This window comes from Triticum aestivum, chromosome 6A (genome assembly GCF_018294505.1).
Source record: "Triticum aestivum cultivar Chinese Spring chromosome 6A, IWGSC CS RefSeq v2.1, whole genome shotgun sequence".
NCBI classification, from domain to species: domain Eukaryota; kingdom Viridiplantae; phylum Streptophyta; class Magnoliopsida; order Poales; family Poaceae; genus Triticum; species Triticum aestivum.
Window position 1 is genome coordinate 318,185,177 of NC_057809.1, and position 27,460 is coordinate 318,212,636.

The 27,460-nt window shown below is 46.6% G+C and overlaps 2 protein-coding genes across 7 annotated transcripts in view; one reads left to right on the forward strand and one right to left on the reverse strand.

The window, feature by feature from the left end:
- The window catches only part of LOC123127492 (atherin-like), a 3,243-nt gene extending 2,696 nt beyond the window's left edge, over positions 1 to 547 (reverse strand). The window contains exon 1 of one of the 2 annotated variants that reach the window (XM_044547215.1): positions 196 to 547. In XM_044547215.1, coding sequence (XP_044403150.1) covers positions 196 to 359 — 164 coding nt within the window. In that variant the 5' untranslated portion in view covers positions 360 to 547. Of the gene's footprint in view, positions 1 to 42 lie in introns of both variants that reach the window. The other variant, XM_044547216.1, reaches the window with a different exon arrangement.
- A 165-nt stretch (positions 548 to 712) lies between these two features.
- Positions 713 to 27,079, forward strand: LOC123127491 (uncharacterized protein At5g03900, chloroplastic). Of its 5 annotated transcripts, XM_044547211.1 has the most exons (14): positions 713 to 1,143; positions 1,233 to 1,340; positions 1,418 to 1,518; positions 1,744 to 1,818; positions 1,936 to 2,005; positions 2,106 to 2,171; positions 2,287 to 2,385; positions 2,824 to 2,889; positions 20,552 to 20,694; positions 20,995 to 21,081; positions 21,163 to 21,226; positions 25,626 to 25,769; positions 26,441 to 26,583; positions 26,696 to 27,079. In XM_044547211.1, exons 1-13 carry the CDS (start codon positions 724 to 726, stop codon positions 26,579 to 26,581), a joined length of 1,584 nt encoding a protein of 527 aa, XP_044403146.1. In that variant the 5' UTR covers positions 713 to 723; the 3' UTR covers positions 26,582 to 26,583; positions 26,696 to 27,079. The 5 variants fall into 5 exon arrangements, with proteins under 5 accessions (XP_044403146.1, XP_044403145.1, XP_044403147.1 ...); XM_044547210.1 differs by having other exon boundaries at positions 26,441 to 27,079; XM_044547212.1 differs by having other exon boundaries at positions 1,747 to 1,818; positions 26,441 to 27,079.
- The last annotated feature ends 381 nt before the right edge of the window (positions 27,080 to 27,460 follow it).

Sequence of the window (27,460 nt, forward strand, 5' to 3'; positions counted from 1 at the left end):
AGAGAGAGAGAGAGAGAGAGAGAGAGAGAGAGAGAGGGGTACCTGTCGGCTGCCGACGGAGGGAAGGTGGCGCGGCGGAGACGGCCCGGCGACCTCAACCCTAACGGACGGGGAGGGGCGGCGGCAACGATGGGAGGGCCAGCTCGGGGTAGCTCATGCTGGATCTTCTGTCCCAAGGAGGGGGCGGCGCCGCAGGGGGACGGCGAGGCGGTGGCGCAAGGAAGGGACGGCGAGGGGGAAGAGACAGGGGGCGTGCGGGCGGCGGCGAGGGCGAAGACGGGCGGCGCATGGGTTGGGGAGCAGTCGAAGGCAATGAACCCATACAGAGAACCGGGTTGTACCCACAGTTTATAGCCCATAATACATCAAACGGTTTCAGCCCATAACCAACTAACCCAAACTGGTTTCTCTCCAAACCCAAACCAAACCGAACTAAAGAAAGCCTCAGCCCAATAAAACCTAAACCAGTCAAGCCCATAATAAAAAACCAAACCATTTCAACCAGTTTTTCTAAAACCACTCCCAGATTTAGACGCAGGGAACCAAACACGCCCTTTATGTTTTGCAGGGAAAGACAAAAACGATGCAAGGGTGCCCATCTCGTGGCCACGGGCAGCACACACCGCCGCTTCCTCCTCCTCACCTTCCCCTCCCTCCACAGCCACTCCTCCCGGCAAGATGCCCACCATCATCTCCTCCTCCTAGACCTCAGCCGCGCCAGCCATGGCCGCCACCGCCACCGCCACCGCCGCCGCTTCCCTTTCCCTCCACCTCCGCCTCCGCCCTCCTCCCCATGCCCACCGCAGCCCCCTTCGCCATGCCCCGTTCCTCCTATCCCCTTCTCCGTCCACCCCTTGGCCTCCTCACCACCTTCACGTCGCTAACGGCCGGCTCCCTCCCCCTTGCCGCCCCTCTGTGAAGGCGCGGGCAGGTGCCATCGAGGCTCCGAGCCTCGCGCGCCTTGGGGGCGCCGTAGAGACCGACCGCCTCCCCGCCGACGTGCGCGACCGCGCCATGGACGCCGTCGACTACTTGGGCGGCCGCGTCACAATCGGCGACGTCGCCTCCCGCGCCGGCCTGCAGATTGACCAGGCAGAGCGCGCGCTCCAGGCTCTCGCGGCAGACACCGGGGGCTTCCTGGAGGTGCCCCCCGCCCCCGCGGCGCCCGCTACTTCGTGGCTAGCCTTCTTTCCGGCTGCGATCTGAGCGTGGAACTATTGTGATTTGTGTAGGTTTCGGGGGAAGGGGAGGTGCTGTACGTCTTCCCCGAAGACTACAGGGCGAAGCTCGCTGGCAAGTCATTCAGAATGCGGGTCGAGCCACTGGTCGATAAAGCCAAGGTGTTCCGTAGAGGCAACCAGCTGTCTTAATTCATCTGAGCAGGTGCTAATTTTAGTTATGTTCTGCCTCTTTGCAGGAAGCGGGTGCGTATCTGGCGCGGGTGTCTTTTGGGACAGCACTAGTTGCTTCCATTGTGCTTGTATATGCTACCATCATTGCCATTCTCTCAAGCTCGAGGTATGTATGCTATTGCAAGGTAGAGTTTGTGTGCACAGATTACTATATGCTTTACCTCCCAAGATAAGATACACAGTAGATGCCATTATGCCCTTAAGTTTTGAAGATTTTGTCAGCATTTTTTTGCGCATTATTATTGTATAATTTTCTGTGTTTAGGTACTTAAGCAAGATAATCTTTTATCCCCTATCCCCCTTCCAGTGATAGCACTTACTCTTCTTATAGCAGTGATGAAGATAATCGTGGAAGGCGGCGCAGATCCTATGGCTCTACGATGTTCCTCCCAACAGATTTATTTTGGTAAGTATCCTGTTTTAGTTGGGGATCTGGTAAAATATATAACTTCCCATGTGAATGTAAATCAGTTATGTACAGATTCTTATCATTTTCGATACAATCTCATGTGTTCTCCTCCAGGTACTTGGATGCAGGTTCCTCCAGGAGGAGGCGGGTAGAAAAAGATAAGGGGATGAGCTTTATTGAATCTGTAATTTAAACTGGCTTGACATGATTGTTCATTTTGTTTGTGTAATTCTGAGATGCACAGGTGGGATTAAATTGTATATTGTCTGATCAATGTTGTGCAGGTCTTCTCGTTTGTATTTGGGAATGGTGATCCTAATGACGGGCTTGAAGAGAGAAGGTGGAAGATGGTAAAGACTTTCTCAGCATGTAGCTGCTTCTATTTGACGTTCTCCGAACCAGTTACTACTATTTATTAGTTTTTCCAGTAGCAAATTTCAAGTGTCTCATTCAATAAATTCACAGATTGGGCAGTATATTTCATCGAATGGTGGAGTTGTTACGGCAGAAGAACTGGCACCGTATCTTGATGTACCGGCACCTGCAGAGCAAACCAACTCCAAGGCATATAACTTCTGTTCCAAAGCACTAATAAGTATTGCTTGTTTCTGTTAGACCTGATTAAGTTTTCCACTCGTTCATTGAATAGTAAATTAATTAAATGTATAAATAGGTAATCTCCATCCCATTTGTAACCCAAGTCCTTTATGCTATTGTCACAGTCTACAAGGTGAAACTAGAGCCGGCAATTTCTATGCGAATATGTTGACGAACATAATAATTATTATTCATTATGAAAGTACGTTTCATGACGAGATCTAGTAATATTAGTGATGTTATTGGTGTTAATAGTTATTTCTCTATAGATGTTCGAACCTAGAAATGTTTGTCTGGTGCATATTCTGAAAGGACATGTGTTGTGAGATACTGCTATTGTGAGGTATTTCCCCATTTATGGATTGAGTTGAATCTCATCTTATTCGTTCTATCTCTTGAATACAGGATGATGAATCATTTATTCTTCCAGTTCTTTTACGCTTCCAGGGACATCCTTTAGTTGACGATCAGGTCCACCTCTTCCCTCTCGTATATTTCAGGCTTTGATTAAAGAAAAATCATTAACCACATGTCCCTATATCGCTCTTCTCATTCTGACACCTTCAACCTCGTTATTTATTGGACATGACATGCTCGACATAACTGCCGATGAACTTAAGCCAATGTTTTTAAGGCGAGGCAAGGTTCTGTAGCACCACCTCACCTTTTAAGGGCGTTTTTGATGGTGTAGCTATACCATGTAGGATAATTGGTGACGTAGAAGAGAGAGAGAGAAAAAAGTCTTGCCTTCTCTTAGCTAAGAGATCTCTTATGAAGAAAGATTTGTTCCGAATTATAAGACGTTTTGGATATTTCAATATGGACAACATACGGACTGAAATGAGTGAACGAACACACTTAACGCATCTATATACATTCGATTTAGAAAAAGTCAGAACATCTTATTATAATTCTGAACGGAGGGAGTACAACACTTGTCCCCATTGCATGTGATATCTTATCTTATTCACACATTCACTAGTTTTAATTATAACCGTTCCATAATTTTAGTATCTCATAACATTAAATGCTACAAATAACACTAAGAGATAATCCATTGTATAACATGCTTTATTTTCTTCTCTAAATGACGTGGAATACATAAGAAAAGACCGCCTTATCATCCACTGTACATGCCCTAAGTGGTTAAAGCATAAAGCGAGGTGGCACCTTACACACATAAATATGTAATATATGGCAGCCAGTCAGGAGATCTAACAACTAACATTAACATAAAGTGCACCACAACTCTACAGGTTACATAACATGATACGGAGTAGCTGTTAGCAAAGCATAGGCTTGAAATCATCTTGTGTAGATGAGGAAATGGTGTCTTTGAAGTTTGGCCTCATCCTACTCGTCTATATATCACTCCATAGCTTTAAACTTTCTTGTGTATAAGAAATTGCGCATCTCTTCGCTAATTTAGACGGATGCCTTGTCACACTTATCCACATCGCTGATACCCATGAAAAGGTGCTGCTTCAGCCTTCTCACTGTGGCATGAACTATCTTTCCTGACAACATACACGAGTGTAAATATTTCCTCTCTAAATTTTGCCAGCACATACTTCCAAGCTGGATCGTAGGATGTAGCTCTTCTCCTAGGATCATTTGACATATCATAAGCATTACCAGTCGCAGGATACATCAGAGCAGGGACACTTGGCTATTGCAGCAACACTAAGAGAGGGCCAATCAGCCGTCAAAGAAAAAGAAAAGAGCCAATTACTAGAGCAACCAGATCAAGCATGAAGGAGAGAAGCGGTGGTGGAGCTATGACCGTGTGGGTGGAGTCGTGTTGAAGCGGATGTTGGGAGGAAGCAAATGCGGATGGATATGGAGCTAGCAGATGTAGATGATAAAAAGTAGAGGCGGAGAAGAAAAGGAGCAAACGGAGGGTTGGCAGAAGAGAGAGGAGGAAGAAGAGAACGGAAGAGAAGCCATATCTTGCAACTGCTGGGGAAGATGGAAGAGAAGCCATACCTTGTAGCTGTCGGGGGAGTGTTTCACATCTGCCCAGAGGCTGGAGAGTAGCGACCGAGCAGGATGCTGGCGGATTTGCGCCAGAGGAGCTGAGATCAGAGAGAAACAATGATACAAGGAGAATAGTGAGGGTGGCTCGATCTTCACGAAGTGGAGGTTTATGAGGAAGAACACAACAAAAACACGAAGGTCAAAGGAAAAACTCGTGGATAACTAGTAATGCCAAGGCAACACCCTCTTGTATCGTAGATCCACACCACATGGTTAATGTGACTTCTTACAAATCCAAGGGAAAGCAAGAACGAGGTGGGAGTTTCTTCCGCAAGTCCTAGGATAGGGAGGACTTGAATTACACATGAGGACTCTTCTCCATGGAAGGTCTTGTGCTCGTAGGAGCCTTCAACCGGAAGTGGCATTGTACTCCTTGGAGTCTTTACCCATAACTGGCTTTGTACTCCAATGAAGTATTCTCTTTCCCTTGAGAGTTCTTGATCCCACTAGGGGAGGTCCTAGGATAAGGAGGACTTGAATTACACATGGGGACTCTTCTCCATGGAAGGAGGTCTTGTGCTTGTAAGAGCATTCACCGTAAGTGGCCTTGTACTCCTTGAGTATTTACCCATATAAGTGTTCTTGTACTCCAATGGATTACTCTCCCTTGAGAGTTCTTGATCCCACTAGGTGAGGATCCTATAAGGGGAGGAAGATGACCTAAGCTCTATCAATGAGATCTATTCTTACCTAACCACAAATCTAGGAGGGGAGGAGTATATATAGTCTAGCCAACAAAGGGGTAAGTGCGGAAGGGATACATGGGCCTTTGGCCCAGAACTGCACACAGGCAGGCGACCAGACAATCCGGTTGGGTATGGCCTATCCTGTTCAGTATGGCCTGGACAATCCCGGCCTGGAGCTTTAGCCGACGCAAGCATTGACATCGGATAGTCCATGGACTTGTCCGGGTCATGTAGAGTGGAACCCTAAGTTAATGATCTTTTCACATTTGGAGTGGGGAAAGAAAGCAAATCAAGAGAAGAATACATGATTAGCACTCAAATAGACATGATCCAATCAGACATATGCTAAATCCGCATACACATAGAGGGATACAAAGGTCCAAATCCAACACACGAGGATAAGTGGAACTAGTTCATCCCAATCCTTGGAAGGAGAGAGGTCATGAATCCAAAAGGATCTTCCCTAGGATTTGCTCCTCCGATCAAGAGAGATATACTCTGGGTCCCTCGTATGATCCGACCAAGATAAGCATGGCCATGCGACAAGGATTATGAGATAATCCGGTTTGTGGTCGGCATCACTGAAATGAGAAAGAGGTCAGGCTAGCACAAGGATGGCAGACTTGCCTTGAGCCCGACAACATATATCGTGTGGCAAAGGGAACAAAAGTGTGACATGTTGTACAGGTTCGCCAATCGGCTTCATTGTCTACTTGGTGGCTCGCACGCCTTGCTAGAGGCTGCCACCAGTCGAGCAGGTCGGAGGTGATCCGACCTGTGACCAAGCCGACTTGAACCTAAGGGGTCATTCGCTTAAGGGAAGGAACCCGTGAGGCCGGAACCGACTCCATGAGTCAGATGTGATCCTACTCGGACTCGGATCCAGGCCGAACAGACTTTGGGCTTTAGGATCCATGCAAGGCCCAAGTGCTGAGCCCGCGACGGATGCCTATATATAGTGGGAGTGCGGCCCATTCATTCGGTTGATCGCTTTGGCGCCGTCATTAGGGCTTTGCAAGTGTTGCAACTAGCCACCTTCACTCGCCGTTGGTTGTGTGATCGGACCTAGTAGTCCGCCGCATGACGTATCTCTTGCACACGCGGATACTGTTAGAGGCGGTGCACTTGCGCTGCTCCGGTGAATCTGTTCGTGGGATCTGATCGGCTACGTTGGAGATGGACGAGGAGGAGACGACTCCGTAGACGCGCTGCCCCGACTTCACTTCCGCTGCACGACATTGCGCATCTAGTGGTAACGATCCGTGATCCATCTCCCGTAGCATGTTCTTGGTTGATCTGCGCGTAGGATTTTTTTATATTGCAGCCGATGCCCCTAACGTAGAACCCAACACATCTCACATAGAGGCCTTGAACTTCATGGGAGTGGTAAGTGGATGAGCAAAACTCAATCCCAAATGAGCTAAACCTTTGCTAACCCTAGCTAGGAGGAGAGGGTCCATATACAGTGTTCCACGAGATGAGAGGGGGAAAGAGGGGATACATGGGCTTCTGGCCCGGTTAAGCACTGGCAGGTGTCGGATGCCCGGGTTGGGGGTCGGATGTCTGGCGGTTCGCGTCGCGTCAGATGTTCGGGTTGGAGCTGGCCAAACTTCTGTCGCTCTCGGGTGTGCTCAGGCTAGATTTTCGGCCGGGGGCCGGATGTCTGGGGCAGTCGGGCCGGATGTCTGAGTCCTGGCAACTTGCAACGGCTGCTTTGCCGCGGTTGCCGCTGGACTAGGGGCGTCGGATATCCAGGCCAGGGGCCGGATGTCCAACAGCCATAGACTTCAATGGTCTCCTTCATTGTGCTTTATCATCCGTGTACTTGGGACTTGGTCTTCATTCCGAGCATCTTCGGGGTGGTCTTCCTTGTACCTAAGCACACATAGCATTCCGACTGGGATAGTAGCCATGTCTCACGTGGGTCATACGGAAGCTCATCAAGGAGAGATGTCACCTCGGTCTCGATAACTATTGCACGTGCTTGTGTCATCGGTCCATTTTGCACTTGGGGAGACGAAGGTAGGTCCATGGGGATGACCGCAGGATGCTCTGCATCACCCCCTCCTCCCTCCGTCATCGGGAAGATTTGTCCTCGCATCGAAATCCTCATCGCCATGGAAAGGAGATAGATCCTTGATGTTGAAGATGTTGCTCATGTTGTACTTGTTGCGTGCAATTTGATCTTGTAGGCATTGTCGTTGTAGCGTGCGAGCGCCTTGAATGGTCCATCGGTTCGAGGTAGTAGCTTGGACTTGCGCTCGTTGGGGAAACGGTCTTTGCGTAGGTGTAGCCACAGAACATCTTCGGGGGTGAACACCATGGGGTGCTTGTTGATGTTGAGCTTGGTAGCGAGGCGGTGCACTTGGTTCTCGATCGTTCGTCGTGTATCTTCATCCACCTTCTTAAGGTAACTTGCTTGTGCACGCGCGTTCATGTTGATGCGCTCTTATAGCATCTCCAGCAGACCCCGTAAAATGCCGACCCGCAAAACTCGTTTACAGTTCACGAAAATACGGGTTTGCGGGCCGACGCAGGCTGCGGCTGAGTAGACCCCGCGTAGCCGACCCGTAAAACAGAACCGAAAACCGCAGATTAGCCAATTTGACATCGATTCCGACAATTGAGTTTAAATTCGAAGAATAAAACATAGTTCGCGCGCAAATGAAAGTATAGTTTTCTATGACAAACGCAAAAGGACTTATGCAAAAGCAACGACCATGTCCATCATCATCTTGGTCGCTTTTCACCCGTCGTCATTATCTTCACTCCGCACCACCGCATCGATGCCATCGCCGCCTCCCAGTCCATCACCGGCACTTGTTCCAACTTCGGCACCGAAAACATCGCCGAGCGCACTGAAAGCGTCAGCGGCACTGGTTCCAACTCCTGGTGGGAAAACATCACTGGCACCGAAACATCCACCTGCCGCCGCTAGCATCCTCCTCTTCAAGAGGTCTTTCCTTGCCATATCATGCCATTCTTTGGTGATGTCGTCCATGTCATCGCGGTTCAATGTCATGATCCTGTTCTCCTTGGCAAGAAGCTTGGCCATGGCTTTGGTCTCATTGGCAAAGACTCTTCTCTCCTCAATGGCCGCCTTGCGCAACCCCTCATCCTTGAGCAATTGCCACTTCTCTTGCTTCTCTCGTGCCTTCTTCTCGGCCAACTCTTTCTTTGCCTCCAATGTCTTCGCCAACATTAACTCATTTGATTGCACCATGGTATCTATCTTGTCCCGCAAGCTCGATGCCTCGTGTTCCCTCTTGATCTTCCCCCTTGTCTTCTTGTCTCCATCGGGCTTGTTCAAGTTTCGTGGGCCATCATCATCTTCATCATCATCCATGTTCGTAAGTGAACCTCTCTTCGGTGGGGATTCTTTGTCAATCAACTTCCACTTCTCACACTCTTTTAGCAATTCCCAACAATGCTCTAGTTTAAATAATTTGCCTTTGGAAGCTTCCATGTCTTTGCATCTTTGTTGGGCAATTTTGTCCTACACAAGTTAAACAATGTCAAATGATGCAATCACTTCAAATGCTACAAATGATTTGCACAACTTGGGACGCGAAAATGAACTCACATAGTCGGATTCCACGATTCCACTTGGAGGTGCATTGCGAATTTGTTCCAAGCAAGCAGCCCAACGGCTACAAATCGGCTTGATAACGTCTCAACGAACTTGGAGTGACCAAAAGGTGCGTGGAGTCCTATTGGGATACCTTGCCATCATGCGGAAGTATTGATCGTCGATCCTTTGCCAATACCTCTTGGCAGGTTGAAATGTGCCGGTGCACGCATCAAGAGACACCGCACTCCAAGCCTTGATCAAGATTTGGTCTTCGAACAGCGTGTAGTTCTTCGATCTCATGCGTTTTTTTGCTTGCGCTTGGTCATACACCCCCTCGTCTATCTCCTCCACCTCATCTTCACCACCGTGACCATCCACGCCACCATCCATTTCATTGTAACCGAAATCAGCGGTCGGGGCTTGATCGATGTCGACGGTATTGGTGTCCAACAAGTTGACGAACTCGGTAGTGGCATCGTTTGAACCGGCACCATAGTTAGTGTCATCAAGTCACGAGCTACCGCAATGGCGAAAAGCGAAGCAAGTAGAAAAAATTGAAGAAGCATACCTTCCAGCCATTTCGTTGAACACCTCGCTTGCAGTGGAAGCAACACTGTTGAAGGGCATCATCGGGGTACCCCTTGTCGGGGCGGAGGGAGAGGATGAAGTCGCCGGCCTTTTTGTAGGAGCCTTCTTGCGCTTCACGGCCGAAACCTTGCCCTTCTTCTCTGGCGGCGGCGGGGCAGATCATGCAGTGGCGGCGGCGCCGGGTGCGCATGCCTTCCCGGCAGGGCCAGCCGGATTTCCACCCCGCACGACGATGTTGCCCTGCCGCTTGCGGACAGGCGCGGTGGTGCCTTGAGTGACGGCGGGAGTGACATGGCCGGCGACGAGATCTGCTGGAGGGGATTGCGCGTGCGCGACATCCACGGTGACGGGGGGCGGCTGGGAGGCTTCCATGGCGGCGAAGAATGGCTGGGGAAGATGGACTGGAGCGGGCGGAGGCGGGGCAATGGCGGCGAAGCGGTGGGAAGCGGGAACGGCCGCGCGGAAATTTCCTTCGCGCCAAATCTCGTTGCGGATAGGGGGCGAGCTTGGGTCGGCCTCCCACCCTGTGAATCTAAAGGTTGAGGGCGCCGCACCCCGCAAATTTTTTTATAGGTCGCGGCCTGATATGGGGTCTGATCGGGCAACTTTTTTTTGCGCGGACCCGTATTTTGGCGATTATTTTGTGAATTGTGGCATATACGGGGTCTGCTAGAGATGCTCTTATAGTGGTAGCGGTAGGATGTCCAATGGGTACAACTGGTTGAAGTCGTAGACGACCTCGAAGGGGATTTGCCGGTAATAGAATCTCTTGCTCAATTGTAGGCGTACTCGGCGATGGGCAAGTATTCTTCCCACTCCTTGATGTTCTTCTTGATCAACACGCGGAGGAGAGTAGATAGCGTCCGGTTGGTGACCTCCGTTTGGCCGTCGGTTTGTGGATGATATGACGATGACAATAGTAGCTTGATTCCGAGCTTGGCGCAAAGCGTCTTCAGTTAACGTCGCGGTCCGACACAAGTCTTAGGCACTCCATGTAATTGCAAGTTTTCCCTACAGAAGAGGTTTGCAACATGTGAAACATCGTCTATCTTGTTGCATGGAATGAAATGCGCCATTTAGAAAAAACGGTCCATAACGACAAATACCAAATCCTTGCCTTTTTGAGTTCGTGGCAAACCAAGCACAAAATCCATACTAATGTCTTCCATGATTGGTACGGAATAGAAAGTGGCATATAAAGACCATGGGATTGAGCTTTAGACTAAGCTTTGCGGCATGTAGAGCATCGGTTGGTGTAGCGTGAGACGCCGCAAAACATCTTTGGCCAAAAGTAGTTCTTGGTGAGCGTGGCGAAGGTCTTGTCATGGACGAAGTGTCCCATAAGTTCTCAACCGCGAGCCTCTTGCAAAAGCAACAAACGAAGAGAAGAATCGGGTATACATAGGCCCTGTTTGGTTCAGCTTTTATCGACGGATTTCGCTGCCGCGCAGCAGAATCTGAACCAAAGGGTGAACCCAGCAGAATCCGATTCCAGAAATCCGCTGCCAAAATCTGAACCAAAAGCGGAAGCATCCCAGGACGTGCTTTCCAAAATCTGATTCCGCTGCAGGCCAAAATCTGAAAAGCTGTATCAGCTAGTTTGTCAAATGACCTACATCTTTTTCACATCAGTTTTTCCATAACTGTTTTTCCACAATGGATTTTTCACAGCTGCTTTTAGAAATCCACAGCCGAACCAAACAGGGCCATAGTTTGTTAGTCCGCATAAGATAGCCATTTGGTATAAGGAATTGCAAATGAAACATCATGCGCATACAAGTCTTTAATGTGCTCAAATCCAATAACTTCCAATTCAAGTTGAGTTACTAGCAAGCATTTGCAGGAAAGAGCATCCGCCACTACATTTTCCTTACCTTTGATATACTTGATAACATAAGGAGAAGACTCGGTGAACTCACTCCATTTGGCATATGCTGCTTTTTGAATTTTGTTTGACCCTTAAGGTATTTAAGCGTCTCATGATCCCTATGGACGACAAATTCACGAGAGCGAAGATAATGTTCCCACACATGCAAGACTCTCACTAAAGCATAGAACTCCATGTCATAAATGGGGTAATTAAGTTGCGCTCCGGGAAGTTTCTCGCTAAAGTATGCGATAGGGCGCTTCTCTTGCATTAACACGCCACCTATGCCATTAGCACTAGCTTTGCAATGCACTTCAAAAGTTTTATCAAAATTTGATAATGCAAGTAATGGAGCATGTGTAAGCAAGTTTTTAAGCTCATGAAATGCGGTGTCTTGAGAAGGTCCCCAAACAAATGGTGCATTTTTCTTACTTAATGCGTGCAATGGTAATAGTGCTAAAATCCTTAACAAATTGATGATAGAATCCGGCTAGGCCAAGAAAACTACACACTTGTTGCAAATTGGTTGGTTGTGGCTAAGTTTTAGTAGTGTCAATTTTAGATTCATCAACTTGAACACCCTTAGAGGACACAACAAAGCCCAAGAAAATAAGCTTATCAACGCAAAAAGTGCATTTTTCCTTGTTAGCATAAAGTCGCTCGTTTCTAAGAACTTGCAAGACGTCCCTAAGATGTTTGACATGATCTTAAGAGATTGACTAAACACAAGTATGTCATCAAAGTATACCACAACACAAATTCCAATATATTTGCTAAGAACATAGTGCATCACACACACAAAAGTGCTAGGTGCTTGAGATAAGCCCATAGGCATGACTAACCATTCATACAAGCCAAATTTGGTATTAAAAGCCGTTTTCCATTCGTCACCCTCTTGCATGCGAATTTGATAGTAGTCACTTTTAAGGTTAATTTTTAAGAAATTGGTTGGAATGGGGTGTCTATACCGAACGGTGATAGTATTGATGAGACGGCAATCGGAACACATCCGAAAACTACCATCTTTCTTAGGCACAAGAATAACCGAAACGGCACATGGACTTAAGCTCTCGCGTACATACTCGTTTTCCATGATATGTTGTACTTGCCTTTGTATCTCTTTGGTCTCGTCGGGCTTGACGCGGTACGGTGCCTTGTTCGGTAAAGGTGCGCCAGGGATGAGGTCGATGTGGTGTTTGATTTTGCGAAGTGGAGGAAGTCTTGGAGGTAGCTCATCGAGGTAGACGTCCGCGAATTCCTGTAATAGATGAGACAAAACCAAAGGAAGATGTTGTGAAGTATTAGTCCGCACCAATTCATCTTTGCACACAAGTACAAAGTGAAGAACACTCGATGGGCTCTCACTCACATCCCTTATGTCTCTTTTGGTGGCTAAAAGCACTAGGTTTTTCTTGTCGCTCATCGTGGAGTCGCTCAATTTTGGCTTGTGGCGCACACTCTCTTTTTGGTGGTTCGCTCACTCACTAGTCTCTCCACGATGGGTTGAAGCTTGCTTGTCGGTGATTACTTGATTTGGCGACATGGGTCGAAGCATGTACTCCTTGCTTTCATCTTGAAACTATAGTGATTGGTCGTCCGTCCGTTGTGGATGACGCCGTGGTCGAATTGCCAAGGTCTTCCTAGGCGGAGATGGCATACGGACATGGGAACCACATCGCACTCCAATGTGTCTTCGTATGCGTCAATCTTGAAGGACACTTGAACGGTGTGCTCAACTTGAATTGTGGCGGAGTCACTTAGCCATTGGACCTTGTAGGGGTGAGGGTGCTTCTTCTTAGTCAATTGTAGCTTGGAGCATAACTCGCCGCTTGCCAAATTGTGGCATCTAATGCCGTTGATGATGACCTTGACGGAAGGTCCATTGATGCTCGCTTTGGTATGAAAGATGTGGCATCGTCGGTCTTCATCTTGTTGGTGTTGAAGTGTCAAGACTTTGGAGACAACTAGGGCACAGTTCTTTTGCCAGAATCTGGGGATTCTCCCAGAATCCGACCCCTACCCAGCTTCTCCCAGAATCTTTGAGCCCCATTTGTTTTACAATCCTATCTAGTTATGGTCTAATTGGATAGAATTGTAAAACAAATGGGGCTCAAAGATTCTGGGAGAAGCTGGGTAGGGGTCGGATTCTGGGAGAATCCCCAGATTCTGGCAAAAGAACTGGGCCTAAAGCGGGGCTCGAATGATTGTCACAAGACTTGAGCGTCTTCATTTTCGTTCACTTGAAGGTGCATGGCCACGTGCTCAAGTGCTTCCATTTCTTCTTCGCTCATGGAGTCGTAGGTGCTGTCATCATTGGCATCATGGTGCGCCGAGTGGGACATTGGCATGTCTTGTGGCCACGGCCTTGGCAAGTGAAGCATTGGATGGAACTTGTCTTGGCAGTTTCATCTGTTGGAGCAGTTGATGATGAAGCTCTTGGCATATAGTTGCTTGTATGAGGATGACTCGAAGATGTCGAAGGTTTCTTGTAGCTTGACGTGTCACCGGTGTTTGGTGAGCTTTAGTCGAGGTAGAAGGTGTCGTAGTCGTTGAAGCTTGAGTGTATGATGTAGGTCTTGGAAGAGTACTTGAAGTACGTGAAGTCATCTTGTACTTGTCGCTCCGCCTTGGTCGCTTGATGTACTAGCTTGAGGAGGTTTGTGTAAGGATGGAAATCGTCAATTTTCTTGATAGGATGGTTGAGTCCATTCAAGAAGCGTGCCATAGTTTGGTAGTGGTCTTCAATCGACTTTGTGCCTTACTTGAGGAGTTGCAACTTCTTGAAGAGATCACGGCTATAGTGTGTAGGCACAAAACGAGCTCTCATGACCTCCTTCATTTGATTCCAAGTCGTGATGGGTGGATCGCCTTTCTCGCGGTGTCGCTCGATGCCTTGCTCCCACCAAATGATAACATAGTCTTGGAACTCAAGGGATGCCATGGCGATCTTCTTTTCCTCTTCATAATTGTGAAGACGGAATATCTTGTCGACCTTAAATGCCCATGAGAGGTAGTCTTTGGGATCGGTGCTTTCGGAGAACTTAGGCATGTTGAACTTGAGTTTGCTGTAGCGTTCCTCCTCATGGTGTTGGGGACAATGGTGATGTCGCTCTTGTCGTGGAGGTGGGTTTTCAACCGCTTGCTCCTCGTGCTCCGCTTGATTATCTTGGCGTTGAGGGCGTGGGATACGTGCTCCGTTCCTCATTTCTTGGCGCTCCTCAAGATGTGTGGCTTCCTCTTGTTGCTCCCATCAGAGGGCTTCTTCTTCGCGCGTACGGCGGTTGTGCTCTTGCACGGGGCGCGTGTCTTCGCGTAGAGCACGTTGAGCTTCAAGTGCTTGTTCCTCATGGCATTGTTGTTCTTGTCGGAGAGCTTCGCCGTCTTGCTCTTCTTGGCGTTGGCGTTGTCGAGCTTGCTCTTGGTTAATGGCGTCTTGTTCTTGGCGACGATGTCGTTCGCGCTCTCAAAGGCGGTCTTGTAAACCATTGCCATGGAATGGATTTTGCAAAGCTTGATGATCTTGGTAGTCGTATCGAAGATGAGAACGAACTTGTGGTAGACTTGCATCCGAAGAGGTGTCCGATGAGTGTCGGCTTGAGTGGCGTCGTCTTGATGATGACGACGTCGAGGAAGCTCTTGATGATGACGACGTCGAGGAAGCATGGCTGACCATCACGGCGCGAAAGTTTTCCATTTGAGTTGATAGCTTGGTGTCAAGGTAGTCCGGTGTTCTTGCTTCAGATTGTTGCGTGTCGGTGGCGAGTTGTTTGATGCGGTCGCCCAAAGCTTCATTTGCTTGATGCAAGGCTCGTTGAGCGCCAAAGAGTTGAACCTTGGTGATGTAGTCGTTTAGTGCGTCTTGCTCATTGAAGAGTGGGTTCGAAGAAGTGCTTGGCCTATCTATCATTCTGAAGCAAAATGTGAGCGGAAGAAAGGAAAGAACTAGACCAAATGTACCTTATCCAATGTTGAAGATGAATCAATGATTACCCAACATGGTATTATGAAAGTAGCACAATTGGTACTGGATCTTGCCAATCTCACACCTACACAAGTAAAGCCTTTGGAGTAGCTTGGTGAGGATAGTGGCACAAAATTTATGCAATTGTGAGCAAGATTCAATAATGTTGAAAGAGATTCACAAATTCGCAAGTGAAACAAGTAAGACCAATAGCAATGAGGGGCACAAAGTGACACGGAAACACACACACGGATAGATAAGTGGGGTTGTGCAACCAAGGAATGAGCACAAAATGTGGAATCCATGAAAAATGCTCTTGTTGCACAACTCTAAAGAGATGTAGCATGATTGCTCAATAGGCGGATACGAAACTTGTGCAGAAAAACCTATGAGAGACAAAACGTAACGACTTTCTATCCCGATTATGCTACGTATGTATGGTTCCCGGTGATTCTCTCACGATGATCCAAGATGATCAAGTATGACAATTTGATATGCAATGTGGCGATGCTATGGCTATTGCTTGCAAACTCTTTGTTTTCCTTCTTCTTTTGCTTAAAAGCTTTTCTCACTTTTGATATTTTCCTTTGGCCATTTATGCAAAATGCTCGAACCAAGATAGCAATTATGTATATGCGGGAACATTTATGACACAAGAGTTGATCCGATGATATATGCACACTATGATAGCTATGCGGAACGTGTATCACTGAAGTTCACAAGTAGCGTTACCTGGCAATACTTGACGGCTAGTCTCGGTAGGAAACACAAAATTGGCTCGGGGTTAACAATGCAATGGCCAGGGAGATGTACTATGATTGTTGTCGAGGTTACAATCCTTGCTTACGGTTTGGGTGTCAAAATAGTGAAGTGGTTGTTGTCGAAGTGACTCCGTGGAGAAATTGAGCGGCGGTGATGTCGATGACGAACCGTTCCTAAGTAGTCGAAACACGTTAGGATACGGAAACCGCAAACTCAAATTCTCAAATGGCAAAGGTGGCAAATTTGCGGTTGGTTGCGGAAGTCGGTGGTGGTTTGCAGAAGATGGGAAAACGGTCAAAATTCGACAAAGTGGGGCGGTGGTGTAGATGTTGGCTGCGAGGTGCCGGATGTCCGGGCGTCTGGCCGGGGGTATGGGCTGGATGTTTCAGGTTGAAGATCCTTGGATGAACTTCGTGGAAGAACTTGGGGGACGAAAAATTTCGAGCAAAATTTGAGAAATTCCGTGGATGGAAATGGTAAGGAAGAGGGAAGCTAGATCCGCCTGCAACACTTCAAATCCATGGATCAAAATCAACAAAACATCATCAAACCAACAAATCACAAAAAAATTGGTATGGCTATTTTAGTGGGGATTTTTGAAATTAGGCAAAAACAAACAAAATCGGGGCTAGAAAGTGGAGGGGTAGGGACTCGAAGATGTGAATCGACCTATGCTCTGATCCAAGATGATGTAGGGTGGAACCCTAAGTTCATGATCTTTTCACACTTGGAGGGGGGAAAGAGAGCAAATCAAGAGAAAAACACAAGATGAGCACTTAAGTAGACAAGATCCAATCACACATATGCTAATTCCACATACACATAGAGGGAAATCCGACACAAGAGGGTAAAAGAGGAACTAGTTCATCCCAATCTTCGAAGGAGAGAGGTCTTGAATCCAAAAGGATATTCCCTAAGAAGGGGTCTTGAATCCACTCATGGGATCATCTCACATGGAGGCCTTGAACTCCATGGGAGTGGCAAGTGGATGAGCAAAACTCAATCTCAAATGAGCTAAACCTTTGCTAACCCTAGTTAGGAGGAGAGGGTCTATATATAGTGTTCCATGAGATGAGAGGGGGAAAGAGGGGATACACGGGCCCGGTTAAGCAGTGGCAGGTGTCGGATGCCCGGGCTGGGGGCCGGATGTTCGGTGGCTTGTGTCGGGCCGGATATCCGGGCTGGGGGTCGAATCTCTGGGCTGGAGCTGGCCAAACTTCTATGGCTCTCGGGTGTGCTTGGGCCGGATTTTCGGGCGGGGGCCGGATGTCCGGAGCAATCAGGCCGGATGTCTGGGCGGGGGCCGGGTGTTCGGGTCATGGGACTTCGCGGCGGCTGCTCTGTTGCGGTTGCTTTTGGGCTGGGGCGCCGGATATTCGGGCCAGGGGTTGGATGTCCGGCCGTTGTAGACTTCAGCGGTCTCCTTCGTCGTGCTTCATCGTTCGTGTACTTGGGGACTTGGTCTTCATTCCGCGCATTTCCGGGGTGGTCTTCCTCGTACCTAAGCACACATAGCATTCCTGCTTGAGGTAGTAGTCATGTCTCACGTGGGTCATACGGAAGCTCATTGAGGAGAGATGTCGCCTCGGTCTCGATAGCTCTTGCACGTGCTTGTGTCATCGGTCCACTTGGCACTTGGGAAGATGAAGGTAGGTCCATGGGGATAACCGTAGGATGCTCCGCATTACCGGGGCTTCTCGTCTAGACCCCAAATAGTATGACGACTTGGCCCGAACAGTCCGACCACCTATGCTGGCTCGGGCGAGGCGTGACCCGGGCTATGTGGCTCGCTGTTCGGGTGCTCTCGGTCTACGATGCTGGCGAGAAGTCCCAAAGCTGGACAGTCGGGCTGTGCTGCCGCGTTTGTCCTCGGCCTGCTCCGTCTTGCGGTTTTGTCTCGGCTTCTACACTGAATGGTGTAGTAGCTCTTGCCCATTATCTCCTCCATTGCACATACGTCGTTTGGCTCGAACCTAAAGGTGCAAAACGTAGTAGGGTCAAGTAGTATACCACCCTCGAAAGTAGCAAGTAGACACGCATAAAGGAGAAGATTCACCTTTGTATTGATGGTATGCGTGTCACTTGACGTTGAAGCTCTTGACATGGTGATGACACTAGGATGCCCCGCATCACCCCCTCAAGGAGAGTCGTGCCCGATTTGGAAGAGTTATCTCCATGGGAAAGGAATCGATTGGAGACCTTGGTCCCCGCCCCCCACGTGTGAAAGAGAGTTATCCTTGACGAATGGGAAGGAGATAGACCGGCGAGTGTTTACTTCACGCTCACCATGTGCTCATCATCTTGATCCTTATGTGGACACTCTCCAATGTTGCTCCTCTATTCATGAGATGTATCATGCAAAAATAAGGAAACAACAATTATTTGTAGCCGATTCATGAAAGCTCATATTAAGATCGCTCAAAGGGAAGGAGTTATACCTTAGGAATATGCCTTTGAGCTCGTCGAGTAAGATCTTGGCGCGAAGATGTATACAATGTGCATGTGACAAATATGCGGAGAGCCCCTTAGACTTCGGGGAAACTGTACAGTCTACGTGGAAACATAATATAACTCTAGCACCCCCCTCAAACTCTTGATGGATCTGCAACACTGAGTTTGGAGGGTGTGGGCCTTCGTAAAGAAACCCGCCAACTATAACTCGAAAGACACAAACTAAAGAGCAATAACCTGATCCTGCCCACCTGAGCGCACAAAAGAAGCATCAACACCAATACAGGGGCGGCGCTAGGGGTATTCTTTGGTCTTCATGTGAATACCCATGATTTTTACAAAACAGTGACAATTTTCGAAAAATAACAATGATTTTGGCAAAATGAGTACACATGAATACCTGGTTGCAAATTCCTGGAGCCGCCAGCTTGGTGAGCTCATGCTTCACAAGGTTGCGTGCAATACTTGTAGCACCTATACTGTCTGACAAGAAGGGAGTATGTGACAAGAAGGGAGTATGTGTAATGACAGAAACACCAAACTACAGTAACCAAGTCACCTCTACAATCAAAAGAGCCATAGCTCCTCTACGCTTGCACGGTAAAATGGTGTCTGTTTCTTTGTCTTCTAGGCAATGATGTAACGCCTTGGGAGTGCACTATACAGATCTAGCACTTCCGCTAGCAAATGCATAGTATCGACCCCAGGACGCCCACCAAACACAACGTGCATTCTATATCCATACACGCAACATGCATGCTATTTGGCTGGTATGGCAGGTATTGAAACACAACTCTACAAAAGATTTGCAACAAAATATATACAATGACTCCAACGAGTCAAATTTAACAACTCCAACAAGTCAAATTTAACAAGGGTCTTTCGACCAAGTTGCAGCTATCACAACGGAAGCAAAAATATACCTTAGACAGGTACAATTTAACAAATGCCTTAAGAAGGCTTAAAGAAAAGCAGATAATGTTCATAACCCTTCCTAGACCACTGCCTGTGATAACCATAGCTAGCGTCGTCCTTTACCCAGAGATTACCTTGCATGGGAAATACAGGGCTCACACGCACTAGTAATAGGAAGGGAGACATATGAGCACAATCACACACACTAATACAGGGCTCATACTAAATATCCACCCACACTTAAAGAGACTATTAAATAAAGAAACTATTAAACAGCTGATGGCACCTCACAAGGCATTAAAGGTGTTGGCACAGTACAATGCACACCATTAATTGAACTTTCATCCGTTTTGCATGTTCCTGCTTTTCCAGTCAATCTTGTGTCAATGAGTCATTTGATTGATGATTTAGATTGCCGGGTAGCCGTTGACCGAAAAATACGTCTAATTCAGGAGAGACATACAATGAGGAAGCTTGGGACTGGGACCAAGCATAATGGGCTATGATACATGGATCGTGAGGTGCTGAACCATGCAGTGTCTATGGTGTTAGAGTAATGATGTGATGCTTCTGCATTGTAGAATGGGGCACGTTACTTCTGATAAAACGAGCAAGTCTTTCCTGATGTAATGTATGGGGTGAATAAGAACAAACATTTGTGATCATCACTATTCTCTTTCTCAGCTGCTATACATATAAATGATGCAGGTATGGTCCCTTTGGGCCATAGCGCGCAAACGCACACACACACACCACAGCCCGACATATACCATCCTCGAAAGTAGCGAGTTGACACACGTAAATGAGATGATTGACCTTTGTTTTGATGGTACGAGTGTCATTTGTTGAGGCTCTTGACATGGTTATGACCCTAGGATGCCCTGCAGTAAGGAAGACGACACAGATCGGAGACGTGGACGGATGATCTTCACTCGAGTCGCCAACCACTGCCAAAGGTCCGGAGAGGAGAGAGAGCTCTCCTTCTCAAGCGTGCACTATGGACCAATTCGGTTCTCTCACTCCCTCCTATTACTAGTGCGTGTGAGCCGTGTATTTCCCATGCTGGTTGGTGTCCAATTTGGTCGAAGGTGCTGCTCTACGCGCCTAGGATGCTGCAAATGCTTCAATGCCTAAGGCGAGCTCGACGCTGCCAAAGACGCTGCCAAAGGCGTCGGAGGGTGCCCTCTGACGCTTTAGGGACGCCTTAAAAACAATTACTTAAACACAAGTTGCTTGAATTGATCATACTATGAAATGCCAAATATGTTTAAAAATATAATCATTATTCTATGTAGGGAAACATTCTTTATCGATTCCCATCGCTGCAACGCACTGCTTCCTCGAAAGGAGGTGGGAGTAGGGAATATGTTGGTACAAGATGGTCTACAATGTCGAGTGGCGTTGAAAAGTTTATGGAAGAGAAACCATGGGAATTCAGGTTGCTACTCACCGTTAGTCATTTGAAGCATTACTCTCTGAATTAAATTCTTGTTATTTCACCCTGAACTTGTATAATTGGCATATTTGTGCTTCAAAGTTTATCTTGGAATGGTATCTCACATTACACAATGAACTGCATTGGACTCCAGACCTAGAGATAACAATTGTTTGTGTTTTCGTTTGACACACTAGAGGGTATTGGTTATCACTCATGAGCTCTAAATTGTCATTCTTGAGATCTGCACTATGTCCTGTGGCCTTGCTGCTGTTTTCGTATTCTAATCTGGTTATTTTACAGTGAAGCAAATGCATTAGAGAGGGCAATGGTTGCTGGTTTGGGAGGACTCAATCTTTTTGGCGTCATAATTCTGGGAAACTTACTGAAGTACGAATTATAATTCTTTCCTTCAAAGTATCATTTTGTTTAATTGAATTTTCTTCTACTAAATTAATATTAATTGTGAAGGCAAATGACAATGACACCTGGTGGGCTTATCTCATTTGCTGCGCAGTTATTTCCCTTGCTTCAGGTATAACTGAACTTATTTCTTTATAAATGGGTTGATGCCATTCCTTTTGGGTGTGTTTGGTAGGTTTTACAAGTAAGATATTCCCACTGATACAAGAGTTAAGTTGTTTGGTAGCATGTTCGAGCCGTGCAAGCCATGCCCACCTTGTACCGCAAAGGCCTGATAGCCATGACCACCACAAAACCCAAGCAACCCACCCAGTTCCCTGCACAAGCGTGGCCCACCCCATCGGGCAACATCTCTCTCCCTCCCCCGCCGCCCCCTCCCTGCCGCCACCTCTCACTAGCTCTATCCCAAAAATGGAGCTCCTCCAGAAAGTAACCTGACTTTGTGTAGCTGACATGTTGGCCAGCTTGTGGGTCACACATGTCAGCCATCCTCAAGTCCGGTGACTTGAAGTCAGAGAATCCTAGTTCAGCCACACCGCACCCGCCCAGCAAAAACGAGATCCTCTCACATAGAAAAAGCTATGTCAGAGGGATGCCCGACGCATAGGACCTTTCATGCGCCATTCGATGGCACGGAGCAAATGCTTGCAGAAATAGAGCCCTGCGGTCAGACAGTGATGTGGCACTCGTTTGTGCCTTCGGCGGCGGCACGATCTCGACGGCATGGTGCAGCCTAGAAATAGAGAGCCCTGCTGTCAGACAATGACGCAACGCGGCGGCGCATGGTGCGGCTATGGCAGCGGCGCCACACGCCTCCTTCACCGGAGCTGGCATTGCCCCATATCAGGTCATTCTAGTGGTCCTTGTCGCAGAACACTCGCTTGGCGTGTAGGTGCCGATGTGGGTTGTGGACCTTGCTGCCCTCCCTGTGCAGGAACACGATGGAGTTGCCCGGCGAGGAGCTTCTTCTGGTTCACGAAGTTTCTCCTCCCCGAGTTGAGTGCACCAGCGCGGGGTAACTTGGTAGGTGTGATGGAACATGAAGTCGTCCGCGTGGATGTCCTTGAGATGTTCTGCACATGAGGCTCCTCATCGTGGTCCATTGCCGGGAAGATAGTCTCTGCGCAGAACCGCAACATCGAGAAGCACCCACGTCCACCACTGAGGCTAGGGCTGGTCGACCTGCAGCCAGGCTTCATTGGCGGTGTCACCCACGTCCACCACCGGGCTGCAAGGGACAAGCACCAGACCCACACCGCGGACGGGTCGACGACGTCCGTCGCTTGCTCCACGTGGTAGACGGCGGCGCTTGTAGGCGGGACGGGGTACATCCTACCTGAACAGGCGGCAGGCCAACCACAATTGATCCATGGTTCCAGCCAGCTGCTCACTGCTCGCCGGGCATGACAGCTCTATGGACGTGAGCATCTCTTTCCTTCCCTTGCAACCCTAGACTCGCGTGAACATGCGTATACGTTGCAGAGCTCGCCTGGTCGCAGAACCCCATGGCTGCACCACGCCGTCGAGGTCTCGCCGTCGTGCGAGGCACCAAGCGAGCACCACGTCCTTGTGTAGGCCGATTGTTGGACTCTGTTTCTGTGGCCGTTTGCTCCCTGCCGTTGGATGACGATATGGACGGTCCTATGCGTCGGACATCCCTTTGACGTAGTTTCCTCTATGTTAGAGGATCTCGTTCGGCCCCACCGGCCGTCTACCTCTAGCTCCTTGGCTGTTGACCCCTGCTCATGCTCCTCCGGATGCCATCATGTGCTCCAACTCCTCCGAACGCGACCTCCTCTAGCCGTCCCTTGGTCAAGCTCCTCAAGCTCCTCCGTCTGCCGTTCCCTGCTCAAGCTCCTCCGGCTGCCGTTCCCTGCTGAAGCTCCTCCTGCTGCCGTTCTCTGCTTCATCTCCTCCGACACTAGCTCCTCTAGCAGTCGTGCTCCTCCCTCGTCTACCTCACTTGTACGACGCTGTTGGTTGTTCTCCATCCCCAACAAGAAGGGAGCATGAAGTCTACCTGCCTGAGGGTTCTGTGCTCTGCCTCTCCTTTTCCGTTCTTGGTCTCGATCTCTATGTGGGAGCGGGCTCACCACAATCCATGGGTATTCAAATGAATACCCAAATCTTGTGGAAAACATCAATATGTACTTCTCTATATAATTAGAAAACAAAGAGAAATAACAACATGATCTAGTTTTAGCTTAGCTGGTTCTGACTATAAGGTGTTGAAATAAGCGATCAGGAGTTCAATACCTGCTACTAGCACTTTTTTGCTTGCATTTTTGAGATTATTTATTCTGATCAGCATTTCCCCCTTATGTTCTATAGTCGTAGCAATTGCTCCTATGTTTCTTAAGCAGAAGATCATTTGCCTTCTAATACTAGCACTTTTTTGCTTGTATTTATTTTCCTGGTAAATATATCAATGAGCATTTTACCATTATCTATACCAATATAAAAAGAGCGAGTTGTGGAGATCCAACAAATCTCGCCCGTTCAACTACATCTATCCAACGTTCTATGTCGCTCCGGTGTTTAGCATTAAACATGTTTAGCACCTTCCACTAATTAATATGAGGCCTAATATCGACATCAACATTAATCAAGTAGTTATATCCTACCTACTATTAATATGCAATTAATATCTTGCCTAATATTAATGTATAATCTAATTAATATTTTGCCTAATATTAACGCGCATTGCACATACACAATTACTAGTATTCTATATATATCTTAGCAATTGTTTCTATGTTTCTTGAGCATAAGATCATTTGTCTTATAAAGTGTGCGCTTACCTGGCCAAAATTCCAATTGCACCTATATGGCTAATTTTTCTTGACAAGAAATTATTTTCACAGTAAAAAAATGTTTGAGGTATATTCTTTATAGATTTTGCAAAAGTAAAGTTTTTAGACAAAATTATCATTTTGGTGCCAAAATCCGCTTTTTGATTAATTTTATTTAAAAAATACTATTTGAATACCGATATCCAAAATCTTGGGTCCGCCCCTATCTCTATGCAGGCAGCAAGAAACTTCCAGATCTCTACCTCTCCCTCTGTTCTTGATTGTTGGGTGAATCCGTATCTTTGGCGCTGTATCTTTTTTTTGTTCTCCTTCGTGTGTTATGATCGAAGAGTAACAACATATAACTTTAGTTAATTGGGGAGGACTGAGGAGTGAGGACAATATATAGGCATTGCTTTGGAGAAAAGGTGTTCAATGTTCAATGAATATTTACAGAAATAGCTGGCAATCTATAATTTAGTTGCATTCTAAATGAATCGCATCCTGTGGAGAGTCACTATGTTCAGTTCTGCAGTATATTACAGACATCCAGGTGACAGTGCTTAGATCGTACTATATTACTGTACATCCAGATGACACTATATTTTATTATCCAGAAACAGTGACAGTGTTTGTATGCTGCTTATTTGGTACTTGTGTTGAGGGATGATGTTCTCCTCCTAGTGATGGTTTAGTCTAATGGTTTTGGTACTTATGAAATTTGAATCTATAACTCCCAGACTTTTGATGTGAATTTTACACTCTGCAAGAATTTGCAGAGCAATGTTGACGAATCTGAATCCAAGTTTGTGCAACATAGATTGTTCTGCAATATGTTTTTCTTGTTAAGATCTTGTCTTTGTTCAAATATTTCTGATATACTCCCTCCGTCCTAAAATAAGTGTCTCAACTTTGTACTAGCTCTAGTACAAATTTGTACTAAGCTCAAGACACTTATTTTGGGACGGAGGGAGTATTTGTTTCACGCTAAAATCTTACTAGAATTGTGTACCAAGTCCAAGAGATACACCCTACCAAACAAACTCTTGTCTCAGCATGCCTCAACAAATAACATCTTATCTCAGCATGTCTCAGTGGATACCGGCTACCAAACACATCAGGTTGTATACTCTCAGCATGTCTCATCGGAGAATAGCCATGTCAGGGTGATACCAGCTACTAAACACACCCCTTCATTACTCATTGTACAAGGCATATGTCTGAAAGAAATCATGAGCCCTTTCTCTTTTCTGAATGGCATTTCTGACTTCTGTATGTGTATGTAGCAAACTGTTGATTTCTAAATTATGTGTTAAACATACGATGAATATTATTGATGACATATTGATGAATATTACTCCCTCCTTTCCGGTTTATAGGGCTCATCTCAAAAAAATTTGTTTTTCCATTTTATAAGTCTCAGTTCTACTACTCATCATCACATGTTCAGATTTCAAGATGCATTAAATCACTGCATGCAAGGATCAAGAAAAAACTAACCAATGCATGTTGAAGTTTTTGGTCGTTTAATGGTCATGCATGCATGCATTGTAATTAAAAGTGTAGTATTTTTTTTTTGCAAACTACGAAATTTATTCCACCACTTACCATCTACCTTGGTTGGAGAGATTTACAAATTGAGCCCTATAAACCGGAAAGGAGGTAGTATTAATGATTACTGATCATTCATTCATTCTTAAAACATGTGACCATTTGTAGATATATGCTGGCTCCTTTTTTGCAATACCATTATTTAGATGGTTGCTGCTACGCAAGACCAACAATGACATTGCAAGGAGGAACAAGGCTAGAGAAGAGAGAGCCCAGGAACTTTTGTCGCCAGAACCTTCTCTCAGAAGAAAGGTAAGAACGATTAGGCTGCATTTGGCATTGCGGTGGGTTCTCACAATCCCGTTTGCCCCACCCTTGTTTGACCATTTTTGCCTACTTTCGTGCCTAACTTTACGCAGCAGATTATAATATAAGCATAACACAGCACAGTTCAGCAACCGCAGATTGAGCCTTAAAAGTGTATAGCTTTCTGTTTTACTTACCTGAAAATTTCTAAAGTCCAGCAAACTTTAGCTCAACAGAAGTTATGTGGTTGCTGTTTACACACAAATGACATGTTTGGAGAAAGCCGGGTATATTCCAGAGCATTTCGCTTTGAACCTGATAGGCCGAAATTTGAATGGTGTCGATTGTTTACTCCCAGGTTCCCATGCATCATAAGGTTCTAAAAGAGTGCCACTTTTGACGGGCTAAACTAACAACAGCAAATAGAATTATTATGCAACTTGATCATCTCTTTCAACAGCTACAGGCTCCAGCAATGAGTGGCTATTGTTGGTATAAAGTGAAAATACATTGCAATCATGATAGTATCGCGTTATATTCTTGTAGCATGCTTCATTATTAGTTAGTATTATCAATCGGAGTTGTTTGTCATCTTGTCATCAAATTGCCTTGCTAGGTTGCCTTATTGATTTCTAGCAACTTACACTTGTTTTTTGTTGATTGGCATAAATTTTCAGTTGCTCAGTGCACGCGACATGGCTCAGTGGAAGGTGATTACACCAGGGGAGATTGTCTACACAACCGAAAAGGATCTATTGGATCAGAAATATGAAGTTAGGGAGTGGGAAAGGCGATTTAAGAAACTTGAGTCAGACTGATGGTAATGATGGATAATACTTGAGATTCATTTTTTTTGAAAAATAATACCTGAGATTCATATTATATATGGATGGTCCTTTGGTCGTCTGGCATCATTCTTGGATGGAGGATAGATCTGACCGAACCATTCAACCAAGTGGGCAGAATGCCTAGATGAGAGACTGGATGGTTCTTAGGCCCACTGATGTGCTGTGAAGTTTTTGCCGAAGCAGTCTTTAATACTACCATTCATCAAAGGTATTGCTGCTGCTGTACATATCTGTAACATTTAGTCTACACACATGTATATATAGTTGTAGATCAATGCACAAAAGCAGGGAATTGTAATTCAGAGCTAGGGAATTGAAATTCAGAACTGAACACCGGAACCGTAGGACATGTAAAGGATAATGCCCGTTAAACTGTTGTCTCCGATGGGTTATTCTGGATCTAGATTGATGACACTGGTGTTAATGTCTAATTCCATGATATATGCATGAGAGAATTCCACTCCTCAACTCTAAACCTACCACATGGTTTAAGATTCAACCCTGAACGGAAAACCGGTTATGGCACACCTTAAACTCTTGATACTGGTTAAATTACAGCCCCATGATGATTGGTAAGTGTTTTTTGCTCACATGGCATCATGTTGACAAGTGAAAGATGATATGGCATATAAATCGACAAAAAAAATCTAAAACGAAGTTGGTGGTGCCATGTGCCATACACAAACCACCTTCCTAGTATTTTTTGTACTAAATGACCCTTCGTGATTTTTTTGAACAATTGAAGTCGCTCAACGCAAGTATACACTCATCCTTATGAAAGCATGCATATACATCCTACCCCTATGAAAGCATGCATACATACCCTACCCCTATGAGAGCACCTCCGAG